Source organism: Musca vetustissima, unplaced genomic scaffold (genome assembly GCF_032173495.1).
Source record: "Musca vetustissima isolate MV318-11 ecotype Yass unplaced genomic scaffold, APGP_CSIRO_Mvet_v1 utg1735, whole genome shotgun sequence".
Taxonomy (NCBI): Eukaryota; Metazoa; Arthropoda; class Insecta; order Diptera; family Muscidae; genus Musca; species Musca vetustissima.
In genome coordinates, this window is record NW_026887582.1 from 553,458 (window position 1) to 571,160 (window position 17,703).

The window sequence follows — 17,703 nt, forward strand, 5'->3', positions numbered from 1 at the left end:
ATAACCTTTTATTTGACAATTGGCGATTTTGTGCTCTGTCATCTCATTCTGTACATTATTTCCAATTTTTCTTTCGATTAGAAGGGGAACCAACTGCATTAGTAATTGAACTATAATAATATAAACTAAAATGAGTGTTCGTGTAATTAATGACGATGCACATTTCCATTCCGAGCTTGCGGCGGCTGGTATTAAACTGATTGTTGTGGACTTCACTGCAAGTTGGTAAGGAAATGTCAATGGCCCAATTGTATCCATCGGTGATTCCGGGTGTAAAACATAATAGAACAGTAATAGTGAATAGTATGATTTGTACTTGTTAGGTAGCAAAACAAACATAAGCTTATGGTTATTCATTAAGAAAATATACACATACTTTGGACTAATTATACATATTTGCAAATTGGCCATTGCAGGTGCGGTCCTTGTCAGCGTATTGCCCCACACTTTGAAATGCTACCTAATAAGTATCCGAAAGCAATCTTCCTTAAAGTGGATGTTGACAAATGCCCGGAAACTGCGGCAGCTCAGGGCGTAAGTGCGATGCCCACTTTTATATTCTATAGAAATAGGGTAAGTACACAAAAAACAAAAATGAAGTCTGTTAGTAAGACGGGTATCATTTGTAGACAAAAATCGATAGAATTCAAGGAGCCGACATTAATGCATTGGAGCAGAAGATTCAAGAACATATAGGTTCAGGCGGAGATGAAACAGGAGAGGACTATGGACAAGGTTTGGTAAGTGTTTAAATCCATTATGAAGTTGTACCATTTTCATAATTTTCTGTACCTTCAGATGGAAATAAACACATTTATTTCAAAACAAGAATGTGAATGTCTAAATGAGGCTGATGACCATCCAATGGGCCATTGTTTAGCTGCCAATGGTGGATATCTGCAGTCAGATTGTGACGAACAGCTAATCTTGTCTGTAACATTCAATCAAGTGGTGAAAATACACTCGTTAAAATTTAAAGCACCTCCTCAACTAGGTCCCAAGGAAATAAAAATATTCATAAATCAACCCCGTACAATAGATTTTGACCAGGCCGAATCGATGACAAGTGTTCAGGATTTAACGTAAGTTGGTACTTCGACGAACATTATTGGGTTTGGCAATAACAATTCTTTCGTGTTTCAGCTTGGACCCCAAAGACTTGGAGAAGGGCACCCCTGTCAATCTGCGCTTTGTAAAGTTCCAAAATGTACAGAATATCCAAATATTTGTTAAAAACAATCAATCAGGCGGCGAAGTTACTCAATTGGATTACCTGGGATTTATTGGATCCCCCATTCTGACTACTAAAATGAACGATTTTAAGCGAGTGACTGGCAAGAAGGGCGAGAGTCATTAGAGGATACAGATTTATTTTATTAGATTTTCTTATTTTGTAAAAACAATAAATGAAAACATGAGCATATTAACAATACAAGAATACACAAAAATATATATTTTAGCCCAATGTTGTCTTTTCTTCAATATTCAATGTTACAGGTACCCGTCGCTGTATATACTTTCAATATTTAAATGCAAAGACTTGCTCCGATTTTAAAATGAATCAAGGTGGCAATCATTGCTGGAGGAGGTCTCCGAGAATGTCTATAAATTGCTGGCTTTTGTTGTTGTGTGTTCTAAGTCATCCAACAATATTTTCCAAGCCTTTTCGGCTTGTTTTAAAGTAAATTGTGGGTCCCACTGAGAACTAAACACTACATGTGAACGGGAAACAATTTCACTATTTTGCGCTTGACTGGCCAATCGTCGCTTTGCTTCTTCTTCCGATAGACCATTACGTTCTACCACACGACGCACTGCCTCCTCGGGTGGAATGATCATTGACCATACCTCATGTACCTCTTTATCCCAGCCGGCTTTAAGTAAAACAGCTGCCTCCAAGATCACTACTCTGGGACAATCTGGCTCTTGTCTCAACTGACTTATTCTACGATTAACTTCAATCATTAACTCAGGCCATACTATATTATTCAATTTCTCTAGTTTTCCAGCATCAGCAAAAACAATCGATCCCAGTTTAGCACGGTTTATACGTTTGTCCTCACTCAAGATGTCTGTTCCAAATTCCTCAACTATTTTTTTGTAGCACACTTGACCTGGTTCATAAATTTCATGGGCTACTTTATCACAGTCCATTACCAATGCGCCCATACCATGCAACCGTTGAGCCATTTTACTTTTACCCGATGCTATACCTCCCGTTAAGCCAATTAAGTACGGTGAAGGAGGCAGCAATGGTTTTGGCTAAGAATAAAAAAATGTACAGGAATTTAATTATACAAAATTGAAATGGTATTAATACCCAAGCTATTTACCTCTGGCTTCCTAAGTCTCGTTCCCAGTAGATCAATACGGGTGTTGCTGGAGCTTACTTTGCTTTCCTTGGGCCCACTTTTATCAGTTGATTCTACCAGATCTATGCAAAATATGTCCAACTTATTTAATCCATTTTGTTGTCTCAATTCGTTGACCTTTTCGCCTCCTCTTAGTGTTTCCTCGCTAACGACAATCATATCCATATTCGGATCACTTTTTGTGGGACCGAAGGGATCATCTATCGGTACCACCTCGTAACTCAATGTTGGATCGATTTCAGTCAGGAACTTTTGTACTTCTTCAATGCGCTGATCCACGGGCAGAATTAACTCGTGTAGAGTTTTACCTGGCGACATAAAACAAATAAATTACACAAACTATATACCTATGTATATGGTGGCAAGTACCTTTAGTTAATTTTGATGTTGTAACCCCAACAACCAATCTGGATGTTGCCCGTATAACAGCTTGACTAAGAAATATTTTATGTCCAAGATGGATACGATCGAACGTGCCACCCAATACAACATTTTTATATGATCGAATTTTCTCGGCTGGTTCCAGTTGTTGAAATTCCTCCACATCATTTATCTTCTCGTCGGACAGATAAATGATGGGCTGTTGCACATTCAATTGCTGACGTAACTGTTCACATATTTCATGTTGGCCATCCGAAAAGATATAGTCTACAGGCTTCAATTGCAGTTTGTCAAAAGTGCCATGGCCTTTCAGAGTGCCCACTAAAATATTGAAATCCTTTTTATGAAAGTACTCGTTGCTGTCCACATACAACTGCGATATTAAACGCCCATACGAAGGCACCGGCACTTTAGCTATAGGGACGTTAAGGTGCACGTACAATGATTTCAGATACACGTACTTTTGTAGGGCCCTCAACGATTGCCCAAAGCCCCTTACATGAGATACAACTAATATCCCGGTGGACGTCATCCTCAGGTGTCGGTCAAATCACAAAGTCCAACAGCTGACATCTAGTTTATACGTCGTAATCGAACTACAGTTGACTCTCCATTAATGGAATAGGACAAATTGACGAAATTGTTTCAAAATGTTCAAATATAAGGTTCGTTCCCGTACTTTTTGATAGTAAAGCTAGTAAAAGAGCGAACTATCAAGTGGAGTTTCCGACGACTCCAAGCCCTGAAAGGCTTACATGGCTGGACGCTCCCATAATGTTAATGCTATTGAAATTGGTAGATATTTTGCGAACTAGAACAACAAGATATGGAACAAGTCAAGTTTAGGGGCTCCATTCGGATCATTTTGAAATGATTACCGTAAGTAGCCCTCCTTGTGCGGATTACAGTGATATACATTTCATGTGGGAAAATGCATACTTCCCAAGATGTTGGCCTTGAAATTTCGGAACATATTTTGTTTAAAACAACCCTTTTTGTATTGCCACCAAGGCAATATGGGTATCATTAAAAGGTTATACCGGGTATTTTTTAAGAGAACTTAAGAATAACACTTTCATATATGGACAGGCTCATACTTGGCTACGCAATATATTCATCTAGTTATATAACACAAACCATAACCTTTAAAACGATACGGCTAATTAATTGGTAAAAATGTCAAAGCGATCCAAGTGGAGCCCCTAAACTTGTCTTAAGCCCAAGATATTTTGGATAATTTGGGAAGATTGACCGACCCAAGTCTTCATTCTATAGTATCTTCATCTGAATCTTCTGCCAGCCATTCATCTTCATTCAAAAGAGAATAAAGGGCTAAGCAGAATGCTCGCGTCGAGCCATCCGTCGCGTTATATGTTATCAAAAATACAACAACCACAAGGAAACGATAAAGGGCTAAGCAGAAAGCTCGCGTTGCGCGTTATCTTACGTCGTAATATAGCGCGCTATTCACCAAACATATGATTGTAAAATGTCAAATCATATGTGTCAATTATGAAATAATCTGTGTAACGCGGTTGTTTAATTGAAAATCAGTGAAAAAAATAATGAATTATTTCAAGATACGTTTTTATTTTAATGTTGTTTATGAATTGTATGAAGCTGTGAAGTGCCTACAAAGTATAAATACAAGAAGATTTTGGGTAAGGCCTCTTTACGAAAAAAGGGATGAAGATGGTTTTTTTTGCCGTTGACTTTGAAAGACTCTACCATACAGACGTGGAGCAATTCCAGATTTTGGTTAGAATGACTCCCGCAGTATTTGATACTAAGTCATCTCATAGAGCTCCTATTTCTGCAAAGATTGTTTTTAACGCTCATGTAAGTAGTTATTAACACATCTTATGTTATATTTTTATCTTATACATATTTTTAGATTTCTAGCTCATGGAGATAGTATACAATACTTATCTGTAACTTTTAAGATGGGAGCTTCTACCGTAAGAAGTATAATTAGAGAAACATGCGCAAAAATTTGGGAACAACTCAGCCCTTGTTATCTGCCAGTTCCATTGACAGCAAATTGGAAAACGGAAAACAATTTAAAATAAAAAAAATAAAACTACAAAAAACTTAGTTTTGTATTAATTCAAACATTTCAAACATTTTTAATTTCAGGTATTAATATTATACATATAAAGTATTATTCAATATTTCAAAAAATCTTATTTGTAATTCGAGAATCAATTGTGTAATTCACGACATTTCAGTTGAAAGTGAAGAATTTTATTTGAATTTTTCGAAAAAAAGACTTTATGGAAAATCACAAAGAAATTTGTAATACTATAAAATTTGAAGTTCAAATGGAATTCTATAAAATACAAATAAAATTCTTGATTTTCAACAGAAATGTCGTGAATTGCAAAATGAATTATTGAATTACAAAACATTCAATTTATAATTCGAGAATTCTTTTGTATTTCACGAAATTCCATTTGTAATTCAAAGAATTTCATTTGAAATTCATAAAATTCCAATTTGAAATTCAACGAATTCAATATCCAAATTCGTAACAAATATGAAATTGAATTATTTGATTTTCAAATTGGAATATTATGAATTTCAAATGAAATTCTTTGAATTACAAATGGAAATTCTTGAAATACAAAAATAATTCTCGAATTTTACAACAATTACAACTGAAATGTTTTAAACAACATTCAAAAAAGAAAAATACAACGAAATAGACAATGTTAAACATTCATAAATATTCAGGTAAGGTTCAGGTAGTAGATACATAAAGGTACAAATTCATTCAATGAGTTTTTATATACATAACAACATATAATTAATTAAAAATCCACTCCTTTACAAATTATTGATTCTGTGGCCACAAGATTTATAATGTCAATTTCTATTAATCTTCGAGTTTTGTCATCAAACGTTTTGAGCAAAGAATCAATATATTTATGAAATCCATTATTTGTTAAATCCTCTTCATTATTCCCCTTTACTAGACTGTTGATGTTTCCCACGACTTCACAAAATTTATCGTGGACTTCATCCATTTTCCGTTTTCTTTTTTTTTTGTAGGTTCCTTTATATCTCCTTCCATATTTGGCTGAGACAATTCATCATATGATGTTTCAAAAGCATCGCTCAAATATTCGCATTCTTCTATTTCCAAGGAGTCGAAATTGCTTGTTGTTCTAAAAAAAAAAAATTATAAACAGACGATTTTGTTGAATACATTGTATATAGAAAATTTAAATATAAAAATTTGATAAAAAAAAATATTAAGAATTTTATTTACACCTTTTTCAAATCTTATTCAAAACATTTCAATTCGAGAATTTCATTGTAATTCGAAAACACAATTTACAATTCATAACATTTCAGTTGTAATTCGAGAATGTAATTGGTAATTCACAACTATTCATTTGTAAATCAAAAAATTCCATTTGAAATTTAAAAAAATTAATTTGTAATTGTTATATATCCATTTAATATTTCTAGAGTTTCATTTGAAATTCAAAGCAATCTGTTTAAAATTCAAAGAATTCGATTTGAAATTTATAATATTTCATTTATAATTCATAATATTTCAGTTGAAATTCATAACAATTCATTTCAAATTTATACATATTCTTTGCGTGTTACCAATAATATTTTTCGAATTTAAAATCAAATGTTATGATTTACAAATGAAATCTTATGTATTTCAAATCAAATGTTAAGAATTCCAAATGTAATTGTAAGAATTTCAAATGGAATTTGATTAATTTCGAATGAAATTTTATGGATTTCAAATCCAATCTTTGGATTTTCAAATTGAAGTTTATGAATTTCAAATGGAATTCTATGAATTTCAAATGGAATTCTATGAATTTCGACATGTATTCTATGAATTACAAATTAATTTCTCGAATTACAACTGATATGTTATGAATTGCAAATGAAATTCTCGAATTGCAAATTGTATGTCGTGAATTACAAATGGAATTCTCGAATTACGTATGTTTTGAATAACATCTAAAAAAGGTTAGATTATAAATTATATTTAAAGTTACTTTGTGCCATTTTTTTTATTTTCACATGTACTGTCTTCCTAATTTATTTTATTTAACATTTTAATTTTTATTGTAAAGCATATTTAAATTAATTTTAATTCATAAAACTATTTATGGGCAGTGTAACTTAATTTTTCATTACTAAAATTTAAAGAATTATTAAATAAAAATTCTCTAAAAGCAATTCGTTAAACATTATATTTTGTATATAGATAATTAAAAAAATATTATTTTTCTTAAAGCCATGACAAATTCGAAATCACGCATTACTCATAGTTTGGCCAATCCTGCAACAAATTTTAATAATACCTTAAATAACAATGCCAATAATAACAACAACGAACATTGAGATTTTATCGCAATCCAAATCAATCACAACAGATTTTAAGTGAAATATAACTGCGAAATTTTGCAAAAAATTGTAGTATTTAGTGTAAATGTACAAATTGTGATTGGTACTTTCTTTTTATCTTGTTTTATTTTATATTATTTTATATTCCCCTTTTTCTTACTTCTTTTGTACAAATAAATGGTTACAAACAACCCTTATAATCAATCATGGTATAATAATAGACGGTAACATCAAGCGTTGTTGTACAAAAAACGATACAACAACCACATGGAAATTTGTTGTTGTAAGTTCTACTAGTGTCAACTCATTTGACAGAAAAATGTAAACAAATTATCATCAAATTATTTTTATTTTGAAAATGAAATATTTTCGAATCCTCAAACTCTTCAATCACTATTCCAAAAAATCGAATTTTGTCCCAAAAATTGCATTTTGAGTCGTAAATTCAGTTGTTTTTTATTCCGTCACAATTCTATTATTTTTGTACACAAAATTATTTACTGAAAACTTTCAAAATAAATATTATTCACCAGATTGATAGGGTTTCATTTTCAAAATCAAAACTATTTTGATTTTCTTCATGCATTGTGTGTGTTACACATACATAAATAAACTTTCAAAAAATAACACATACTATGATAAATGCTGTACGGCATGATGTATAGTGTATGGGGCCCTTAACTATAAATTTTAAAAAATTAATAATGAAAGAGGGGAAAATATATAATTACTTACCTGGTTTATCCACAGCCTTGGCCACATCATCCCACGCCCTTTCCTTCATAATTTTATTACGATATGATTTAATACTTTTGTCGTAAATACAAGGGTGTTGCTGCACGCAATTTATTAGTTTTTCTTCAAACATTTTGTTCTTTTTTAATCTTTTATTTCAGAGGTAATTTTTTGTTGTTGCTCGAATAACAATAGAATGCAATTGCCGCCATTTTTTTTGTACATTGAAATGTCAACATACAAATGTCAAAATGAAACGCGCTCCATGACGCCGAAAGTTAAAAAATTTTATCTTTGACGCGAGTCAGTGCGCGTTATTGAGTGCAGCCAAAAGGAGTTTCACATAGTTTAACTTTTGATGCGTTAACGCGTGACATGAAACAACGCGCAACGTGAGCATTCTGCTTAGCCCTTTGAAAACTTAAGAAAACTGTTTGTCCATTTTTAAATTTCTTATTTTTTTTTAAGCAAATGTGTGTGCGTCTATGCGTGTGTCCCTTTTGTTGAACTTTCATATGCTTTATTTCGGACTGTATATCTCTGGCAATCAAATGTCAAATTCATAATTTTCTACATTTACTATTTCGTGCTAGGCCAAATTGGTCTTGCAGAAAATAGGAGAAGAGAACGCCATTTTGGTTTTAACTCTCTTAAATTTAGCTTCAATTTTTCCTACTTTTCGGCGTAAGGAAACGCTTTTCTAGCAACAATTGCAAAACTAGTACAATATAGTACTATATTGCAGGTTTGGGAACACAGCTATAAGGAGAGGAATTAATAAGTCCTGATTTATATTAGGCGAGTTTACTCGCGGCAATTTGATAAAAATAAATGACAAAAGAGAAAAAGTTACATTAAAAAAAAAACATTTTGATAAAAATAAATGACAAAAGTGAAAAGAGCAAAAGTTACATTCAAAATCTAAAAAAACCCCTTTTGATAAAAATAAATAAATAAATGAAGAAGTGAAAAAAGGATAGTTCAAAAATCGACAAGGAAAATGCTAAAAAAACTATAAAAACTTTAAAAACAAATGGAAGTGGAAAACTGAAAAGGACCCTTAAGTTATACAAACGCCCTATACGTCGTAGCGTTTCAACGCCTCATAGGCAGACTACATCGTATCATCATGGTGCACATCTATTTCTGGGTATGGCTGTAAGTACAAGAACACTTTTCGCAATTAAATTAAATAAAAAATAAAAATTAAATTAAATAATTAAATAAAGAAAAGAGTCCTTTAAAACTATGAATGAACATCATAGTAAGGATTTAGAAAAAAGGAAGATAAAACATCTATGAAGGAATATCCTAGATAATCTTCACGCCTGAAATAATAATAAAATAAATAATAAAAGATATAAAAATATAAAAGAAATATTAAAAAAAAGATATATTTGAAAAAGAAGATGAAGATATTTATGAAATATAAAATGAAAAGAAAATAATATAGAAAATATATAAGAACTAAAAAAAAGAGAAGATATATTTGAAAAATAAGATATTTATGGAAAATATAAAGGAAATATAAAATATATATATATATAAACAAAAGAAAAGAATGAAAAGAAAATAATATAGAAAAATGTATAAGAAATATAAAAAAATATATTAAAAACAAAAAAGAAGATATATATTGAAAAAGAAGATATTTATGGAAAATATAAAGGAAATATAAAGAAGAAAATAATGAAAAGGAAATAATATATACACAGAATATATAAAAATAATCAAAGTAAACCATATATAAAAAAGAAAGAGGAAAAGGATTCTAGCGATTGAAAATTAAATGCCGAAAACTGAAAAAAGTTCAATAAAATACTTGCCCTATAAAATACCGACTTCCGATAATACATCCATAATGAATACTCCAAGTGCAAATAGTGTGGACGTTTTCAATTCTTTGCGTATACCCGACGCTATTAAAGACCTTCCACGATTCGATGGAAACCATAGGCTTCTATATGAATTCATTAATAATGTCGAAGAAATTTTATTACACCTTAGGGATATTGATGGCACACCTTGTGCTAAAATTTTGTTAAGAGCTACAAGAAATAAAATAGAAGGAGAAGCAAACGAAGTACTTAATATGCACGGAACACCGTTAGTCTGGGATGAAATAAAAGAACATTTGATCCTACATTATTCGGACAAGAGAACAGAAACTTCCCTTATTAAGGATTTGCATAATCTAAAACAATTCGCGAATGTTGAAAAATTTTACAGTCAAATTGTAGAATTACAATCAACTCTCCACAACAATGTATTGATTCATGAAAAAGATCAAAGCGTCATAAAAGCAAAAAAAGACCTCTATGGAGAAATGTGTTTGAACACATTCCTCACCGGATTAAAAGAACCATTAGGAGCAACAATTAGAGCAATGAGACCCGACTCTTTGCCCTCAGCTTTGTCACTTTGTCTAAAAGAACAAAATATTTTTTTATCAAAAAAGAGACACTTTTAGGCCTAACTTCAGGAAAACAGATAATCATCAACAACCCTATAATAATGGATATTTTAAACAACAACAATTCAGGAGCTAACTTCCAAAATTACAGACCAAATAATAATTTCAATAAATATCAAAATTCAGATTCAAACTCATGGTACAATTATAAAAGGTAACAGCATATCCCAGCTGATTTGATTCCAACATAATACTAGTGTCAATATGAATTTGACAAATTATGTTTTTAAAAATCTCCCCACAGGAAAATTGGGAACGCATACAATATGAAATTTTTCTTTATTAATGTGCTCCCGTATTCAATTTACTCAATCTGCCTGCTGGGAAAGTTTGAGGAAGCAAATCATTCTTGAAGGAATAACTCGCTATTCCCAGCATTGTCATATGTGTTACACATATATATGGCAATGGCTCAATTAAAGGAAAGATGTGGAAGCGATAGAAATATAAATTTGATAGATTTTCATTCATGTTTTTCAATTATTATTTTGAGGATTCGAAAATATTCCATTTCCAAAATAAAAAATAATTTGATGATAATTTGTTTGTTTGTTTACATTTTTCTGTCAAATGAGTTGACACTAGTAGAACTTACAACAACAAATTTCCATGTGGTTGTTGTATCGTTTTTTGTACAACAACACTTGCTGTTACCTTTTATTATTATACCATGATTCAAACTCTAGAATGAGTAGATTTTCACATTCAAGTAGACCTGAACCAATGGATGTCGATTCGGGGAACACTAACTTCAGATCTACAACAACTAGGAACACCAATACAACATTCCGCGCACAAAATCCAAAATTCTCTCAGCCGAAAAACAAAGAAATGTACAACATAAACTCTCAAAACGATCATGAAGAAATACAGGGTAACAATGACGATATGATAGACTACTCACAAAACTTTTCATTAGCCTCCCAAAATCCACCGGATACGTAGAAATAAATGGAAACACATTACCATATATTAATATATCATCTCCGTATGGGAAATCACTAAAATTTTTAATTGACACTGGTGCGTCAGCATCTTTTATAAATCCGGAACATACGGAACAAAAATCATTAATCGATTGCCAACCAATCACTATTACTACAGTTCTAAACAAATATAAAATAACCAAAAAAGCTATTATTCCCATATTCAAGGAATTCAAAAAAAAATCTGGGAACTTAACGTTTCTAGTATTTAGATTCCATAATTATTTTTACGGACTACTTGGGATAGACGCTTTAATATAACTAAAAGCTTACCTAGATTTACACAACTTGATCTTAACAACACCGGAGACTTCCTTAGTTCTAAAAATAAAACCTAATTTTACTTCAGACAAACACATAATTCCTCCTAGTTCCAAAGTCATTATTAAACTCCCCGTAGATATCCAAGACGGTGACATATACATAAACTCTACAATGTTAACACCACATCTACTTGTTTCCGAAGACCTTTATACTTCCAAAAACTGGTTTATCGAAGTAGAAATCCAAAATAAATCAAACACAGAACAGATATTATTCCTAGACCTACCCATTAAAGTAGCACAATAATAATAACGATAACTGGAATTTGGAGAGTCCTTCAGAATCTTTTTCACCACCATTGCCGAATCAATTTGAATAAAGCACTTAAATTCAGAAGAATAAAAAAAATATGAAATCATGCAAACAATATAACGATATCTTTTTTATAGAAGACCAAACACTATCTTTTACAAATGAAATAAAACATAGTATCACAACTACAGACAACAAACATTTCTCAAATAATAAATTATTCAAGGTGATACATTGCACAGTAAAATTGACCGACGTAAAACGGCATATACATTTGAACTTTTTACCGGGTTAACCTACTTTATGAGGATTTATTTGACATATATGCAAAGGAATTGACAATTGAAATCCACTGGGTTAACGAAATCCGGTTAAGTGTAAACGTACTATAAGACATGACGACGAATAGGAAAACCTCATCAGAGAATACGACATATTCAAAACAATTAACCATTGTGAAAAATGCCAGACACTTAAATACAATAGAAGTCCTCCAAAGATTAAATATGAAAATACAGAAACACCCAAAAACCACTTGACATAATACATATTGATCTTTATTCTATAAACAATTGCCATGTTCTTACAATATTAGATAAGTTTTCCAAATTTGCCGCCGCATACTCGATTCCCAATAGAACAAGATCACGAACGCTATTCACTCTGCAACTAATCTTACACCTTACGAACTTTTTCATGGACGAACTTATAAATTTGACAGGGATGTTCAATTCAATAACGAACATGACTACTTACGTAAACTTAATGAGTTTCAGGAAACACTTTACCCTTATATTAAAGAAAAAGAAAAACACAGAATCGACTTGAAAAACTAAATACAGACAGACATGAAACCGAAAATTTTGAAATCGACGAAGACATTTACAGAAAAGAATGCAGGAGAAATAACATGACACAAAGATTTTCAAAACACAAAATTCAAAATAACAATAGAGTAACAATAATTACAACAAGAAATCAAAATATACATAAATCTAGATTAAAAGCTAAAAAGAAAACGTAATTATATTTCCATTAGTACTGACCCAACTTATAGAATTACTGCCTATCAGACCGGACCAAGCGATAGTGCAGGTAAATCTCGGACAAGCAAGAAAAATCGAATCATATTTACCACATTTATCACAATTCATAAGAAGAAAGCATCCTACACGAAATGCAATATTTGGAAGAAATAAATTACAATATAGACTTGTTTAGCGACCATTTAACTAACATATATTGTCCACACACGTTTCACTCAGACATGCTGACACAACACACTCATACACAACAATTACCGTTCACACACGTTTCACTCAAACATGCTGACACTACACTTCACACTCATACACAACAATTACCGATCATACGCTGACACAACATAATTGACACACACCACACCATAACTATATCATATTACACAAATCAATAACGTAATTAAAATAACTGTTCGTCTTTTGCATAAAAACATATTTTGTAAATTAATTTTAAGCATTCTGACAATAAACCGAAAAGAGGACAGAAGTCCCAACAAATCAATTTTTTTATTTGAATCAATGGAAACAAACTCGTAACTCGCGTCCCAAAATCGAATATGGTGCAGCAGCCTTGTCAAATCTGAAAAAAACCGCAGAAACAAGAATTATAACATGTATTCATGGATGGCTTCGCAAATCTCTGGGCCTTATCAGATCCACCACAACTCCAATCATTTACCAATTGGCAGCCGAACTTCCACCACGGTACAGATTTCAGATAAGTACAGCTAAAGAGTTAATAAAAAGCAAAGCATACGGCCTCCCTGTAATAGAGCAGGTTCAAAAATTAGGGTACATTAATTCCAGCTATGCACTAACCCTAAGAAAGTTCAATGAGATCATCCTAAACGTTGCCCCAACAAGAGCGACAGCTGCGTCTTCAAAATACATCAACATAGTTACAGAATTCTTTAAAGGTATTGCCACTAAAAAATCGGAAGCGAACATTCAAATTGTCAATCAACTCATAAATGAGAAAATTGCGCAACTGAAAGAAGAGAACTTCGAAATCTTCTTTACCGACGGATCGGTAATAGACAATATCAGTGGAGCCGCATTTTTGCATATCAACAGCAATACTTTAAATTCCTTCTATACCGACAAGAAGCTTGCGTCCATGACAGCGGAAATAATTGCTATCCATCAAGTCCTAATCTTTGCTCAAAATAACGCGTTGACCAAAATTGCAATATTAACTGACAGCAAAAGTGGAATACAAGCAATAAAATCCAAAAACCATAACAGCTATTTAATCGATGACTTTGTACACATATCAAACAGCGCACAGATCAAAGTTGAAATGCATTACATTCCGGGGCATCTCAACATAACCCAAAACGAGACAGTAGACCTAGCAGCGAAAACGCAGAAAATGAAGGCACCTTTCTAAACATCAGATGGCCCATAAATGATGCCATAAACCATATACAAGACAAAATATGGGAAGACTGGTCAGAAGAATACTCCAGGATTGCAGAGCACAGTAATTCCCATTTCTTCAAAATTTTCACCAAACCAGAAAGGTATAAAAAATCTAAATTACACCCTGACGACCAGAAGATGATGAATCGAATTTTGTCCAACCATACATTCAGCAAGAGCACCCTTTATAAAATGAATGCGGTACCCTCAGCAGACTGCGAAACATGCAACGCAGAAGAAACCATTTCACACATATTGTTCAGTTGCACCAAACATGACAACATCAGAAGCAAGTACAAATCCTTCAATGGAATCTTCACCGTCGAAGATTTCATAGCCAAACATCACTGGGAACATCTGCATGATATGGTCAAGTTTATAAAAGAAACAAAATTGCAAATATAACATGAAGGCACACAGACAAAGTCTTTTTTTCGTGTAGCAATATACCCCCTACCTCTCTAAAAGGGAGTTCGCCAATTATCCCCCCCTTTTAGTTCCCAACGCGCTTAGGGATATTTAAAAAATAAAAACAAAGCTGTGTACAATTTGTTGTTAAATGCATTGTTTGTTAACGTTGTTAATGTTGATAGAATTTTTCTCATACAAACAACTGAAAGCTGAACTTTCGGGGGGAAAATTCGTGATTCGATCTGTGTTGGGGAAGTTCGGTGTAAAGTAAATGCACGAATGTCAGTGATAATGTGTTGAAATTGGGTGTTCCTTTGCAGTCACAAGTACATGTAAGTGCAGGAATATTGTTTTGTTCTTGTAATAACACATGCACTTTGCATGCTGTTGAAATAAAATGCAAAATAAGTGTCAAATGGAAGTAATATCTGTATATACTATTCGATCATTTGCATGATCGAAAAGCTAATCTAGTTATAATGCTGGCTAAAACAATACCGCAGAAGCCACGACACTCACATGTTCAAATTATTTTCTTGCTGTACCTTCATTGTCAAAAATTATAATTTGTATTTCCTCCTTAGTTAGATACGGCTGCATACTATGAAAATTTTCAAAAGATAGAAAACCGGAAAATTATTTATATGGGTCTTTGGTATTTATAGAGCCCACCTTTGAACTTGACAGCAAACATCGACCTAAAACGGCATATACCATGGTACAATTATAAAAGGTAACAGCAAATCCCAACGTAATACTAGTGTCAATATAAATTTGACAAATTATGTTTTTTAAAAATCACGCAACAGGAAAATTGGGAACGCATACAATTTGAAATTGTTCTTTATTAAATGTGCTCCCGTATTCAATTTACTCAATCTGCCTGCTGTTAAAGTTTGAGGAAGCAAATCTTTCTTGAAGGAATTACTCGCTATTCCCAGCATTGTCATATGTGTTACACATATATATGGCAATGGCTCAACGTAATACTAGTGTCAATATAAATTTGACAAATTATGTTTTTTAAAAATCACGCAACAGGAAAATTGGGAACGCATACAATTTGAAATTGTTCTTTATTAAATGTGCTCCCGTATTCAATTTACTCAATCTGCCTGCTGTTAAAGTTTGAGGAAGCAAATCTTTCTTGAAGGAATTACTCGCTATTCCCAGCATTGTCATATGTGTTACACATATATATGGCAATGGCTCAATTAAAGGAAAGATGTGGAAGCGATAGAAATATAAATTTGATAGATTTTCATTCATGTTTTTCAATTTTTATTTTGAGGATTCGAAAATATTCCATTTTCAAAATAATAATAATTTGATGATAATTTGTTTGTTTGTTTACATTTTTCTGTCAAATGAGTTGACACTAGTAGAACTTACAACAACAAATTTTCATGTGGTTGTTGTATCGTTTTTTGTACAACAACACTTGCTGTTACCTTTTATTATTATACCATGGGCATATACATTAGAACTTTGTACCGGGTTAACCTACTTTATGAAGATTTATTTGAAATATATGCAAAGGAATTGACAATTGAAACCCACTGGGTTAACTAAATCCCGTTAAATGTAAACGTACTATAAGCCAGATTAGGCTTTGAAGCGTATATGAATAAATCAGGAGGGACAACCGTCCATGACTATATCGTAGTTGTGGATTATGCTAATGACACGACTTACTTATCCGGAATCATATAACGCTGGCTTAACGTGAAAGGGCAATAAGTCCACTTTTTCCAGAAATTGAGATAAAAATTGCCGCAAGTAAACTCGCCTAATATAAATCAGGACTAAGTAAAATACATCGATTTAATAAAAATCTACAATTATCTCATTTGTTGCTGTGATTTTGCAGTGATGGGTAATGGCGCTAAGTCTGCTTTTCCACAGGCAAATTTTTATTTGGCAAATACTGAGTTTGTAGGCGAGAGGGGTGCGAGGAAGAAAAACAAAAATTTGCCTGTTCAGAATTTGCCGTACACGCAAATTCTGCTTTGCTCTGTTCGTTGAAAACAATTTTGTTGACATTTCCTTTTGAACCTATTCGCTTTACTGACACACAGCCGGCTTTTGTTTACAAACCTGTTGCTTTAATTTGTGCAAGTGAAATTTAATTTTTAATTCTTGCAATTTATATAATAAAATATATAAAAAATAAATAAAATATTAAAAAAATCTTTAAAATGCAAACACTTTTGACTTTTTTTCTTTCTTTTGTATTTTGATTCGCAAATTTGGCAAAGAAAAATTTGCTAATGGAAAAGCAAGCGAAAATTTCAAAAGAGAAAACAAAAAATTTGCCAAATAAAAATATGCCTGTTTCCAGGGACTAAGTCGAATTTTGTCTCCCCTGTAATATTGTAAAATATGGACATGGCAAGTCAGCGATAAGGCTCATGCCTAAAATTATTTCTTTAACAATAACGGGTTTATCGTTCATTAAAAACTTCAAAAAGGGCAGACAGTATGCCATGGTACAATTATAAAAGGTAACAGCAAATTCCAGCTGATTTGATTCCAACGTAATACTAGTGTCAATATGAATTTGACAAATTACGTTTTTAAAAATCACCCAACAAGAAAATTGGGAACGCATACAATTTGAAATTGTTCTTTATTAAATGTGCTCCTGTATTCAATTTACTCAATCTGCCTGCTGGGAAAGTTTGAGGAAGCAAATCTTTCTTCAAGGAATAACTCGCTATTCCCAGCATTTTCATATGTGTTACACATATATATGGCAATGGCTCAATTATAGGAAAGATGTGGAAGCGATAGAAATATAAATTTGATAGATTTTCATTCATGTTTTTCAATTTTTATTTTGAGGATTCGAAAATATTTCATTTTCAAAATAAAAATAATTTGATGATAATTTGTTTTTTGTTTACATTTTTCTGTCAAATGAGTTG

At 32.2% G+C, this 17,703-nt stretch overlaps 3 protein-coding genes across 3 annotated transcripts in view; 2 read left to right on the forward strand and 1 right to left on the reverse strand.

Moving 5' to 3' along the window:
* The window catches only part of LOC133335151 (laminin subunit alpha), a 607,777-nt gene that overhangs the window by 404,042 nt on the left and 186,032 nt on the right, over positions 1-17,703 (forward strand). The window lies entirely within an intron of this gene.
* On the forward strand, positions 131-1,392 carry LOC133335184 (thioredoxin-like protein 1). The gene is made up of 5 exons (XM_061543488.1): positions 131-225; positions 417-573; positions 630-740; positions 799-1,082; positions 1,144-1,392. Exons 1-5 carry the CDS (start codon positions 131-133, stop codon positions 1,355-1,357), a joined length of 861 nt encoding a protein of 286 aa, XP_061399472.1. The 3' UTR covers positions 1,358-1,392.
* On the reverse strand, positions 1,603-3,285 carry LOC133335185 (bifunctional coenzyme A synthase). The gene is made up of 3 exons (XM_061543489.1): positions 2,742-3,285; positions 2,334-2,680; positions 1,603-2,262 (listed from the first exon to the last, which is right to left on the reverse strand). The coding sequence occupies exons 1-3, from the start codon at positions 3,283-3,285 to the stop codon at positions 1,603-1,605; spliced, it is 1,551 nt and encodes a 516-aa protein (XP_061399473.1).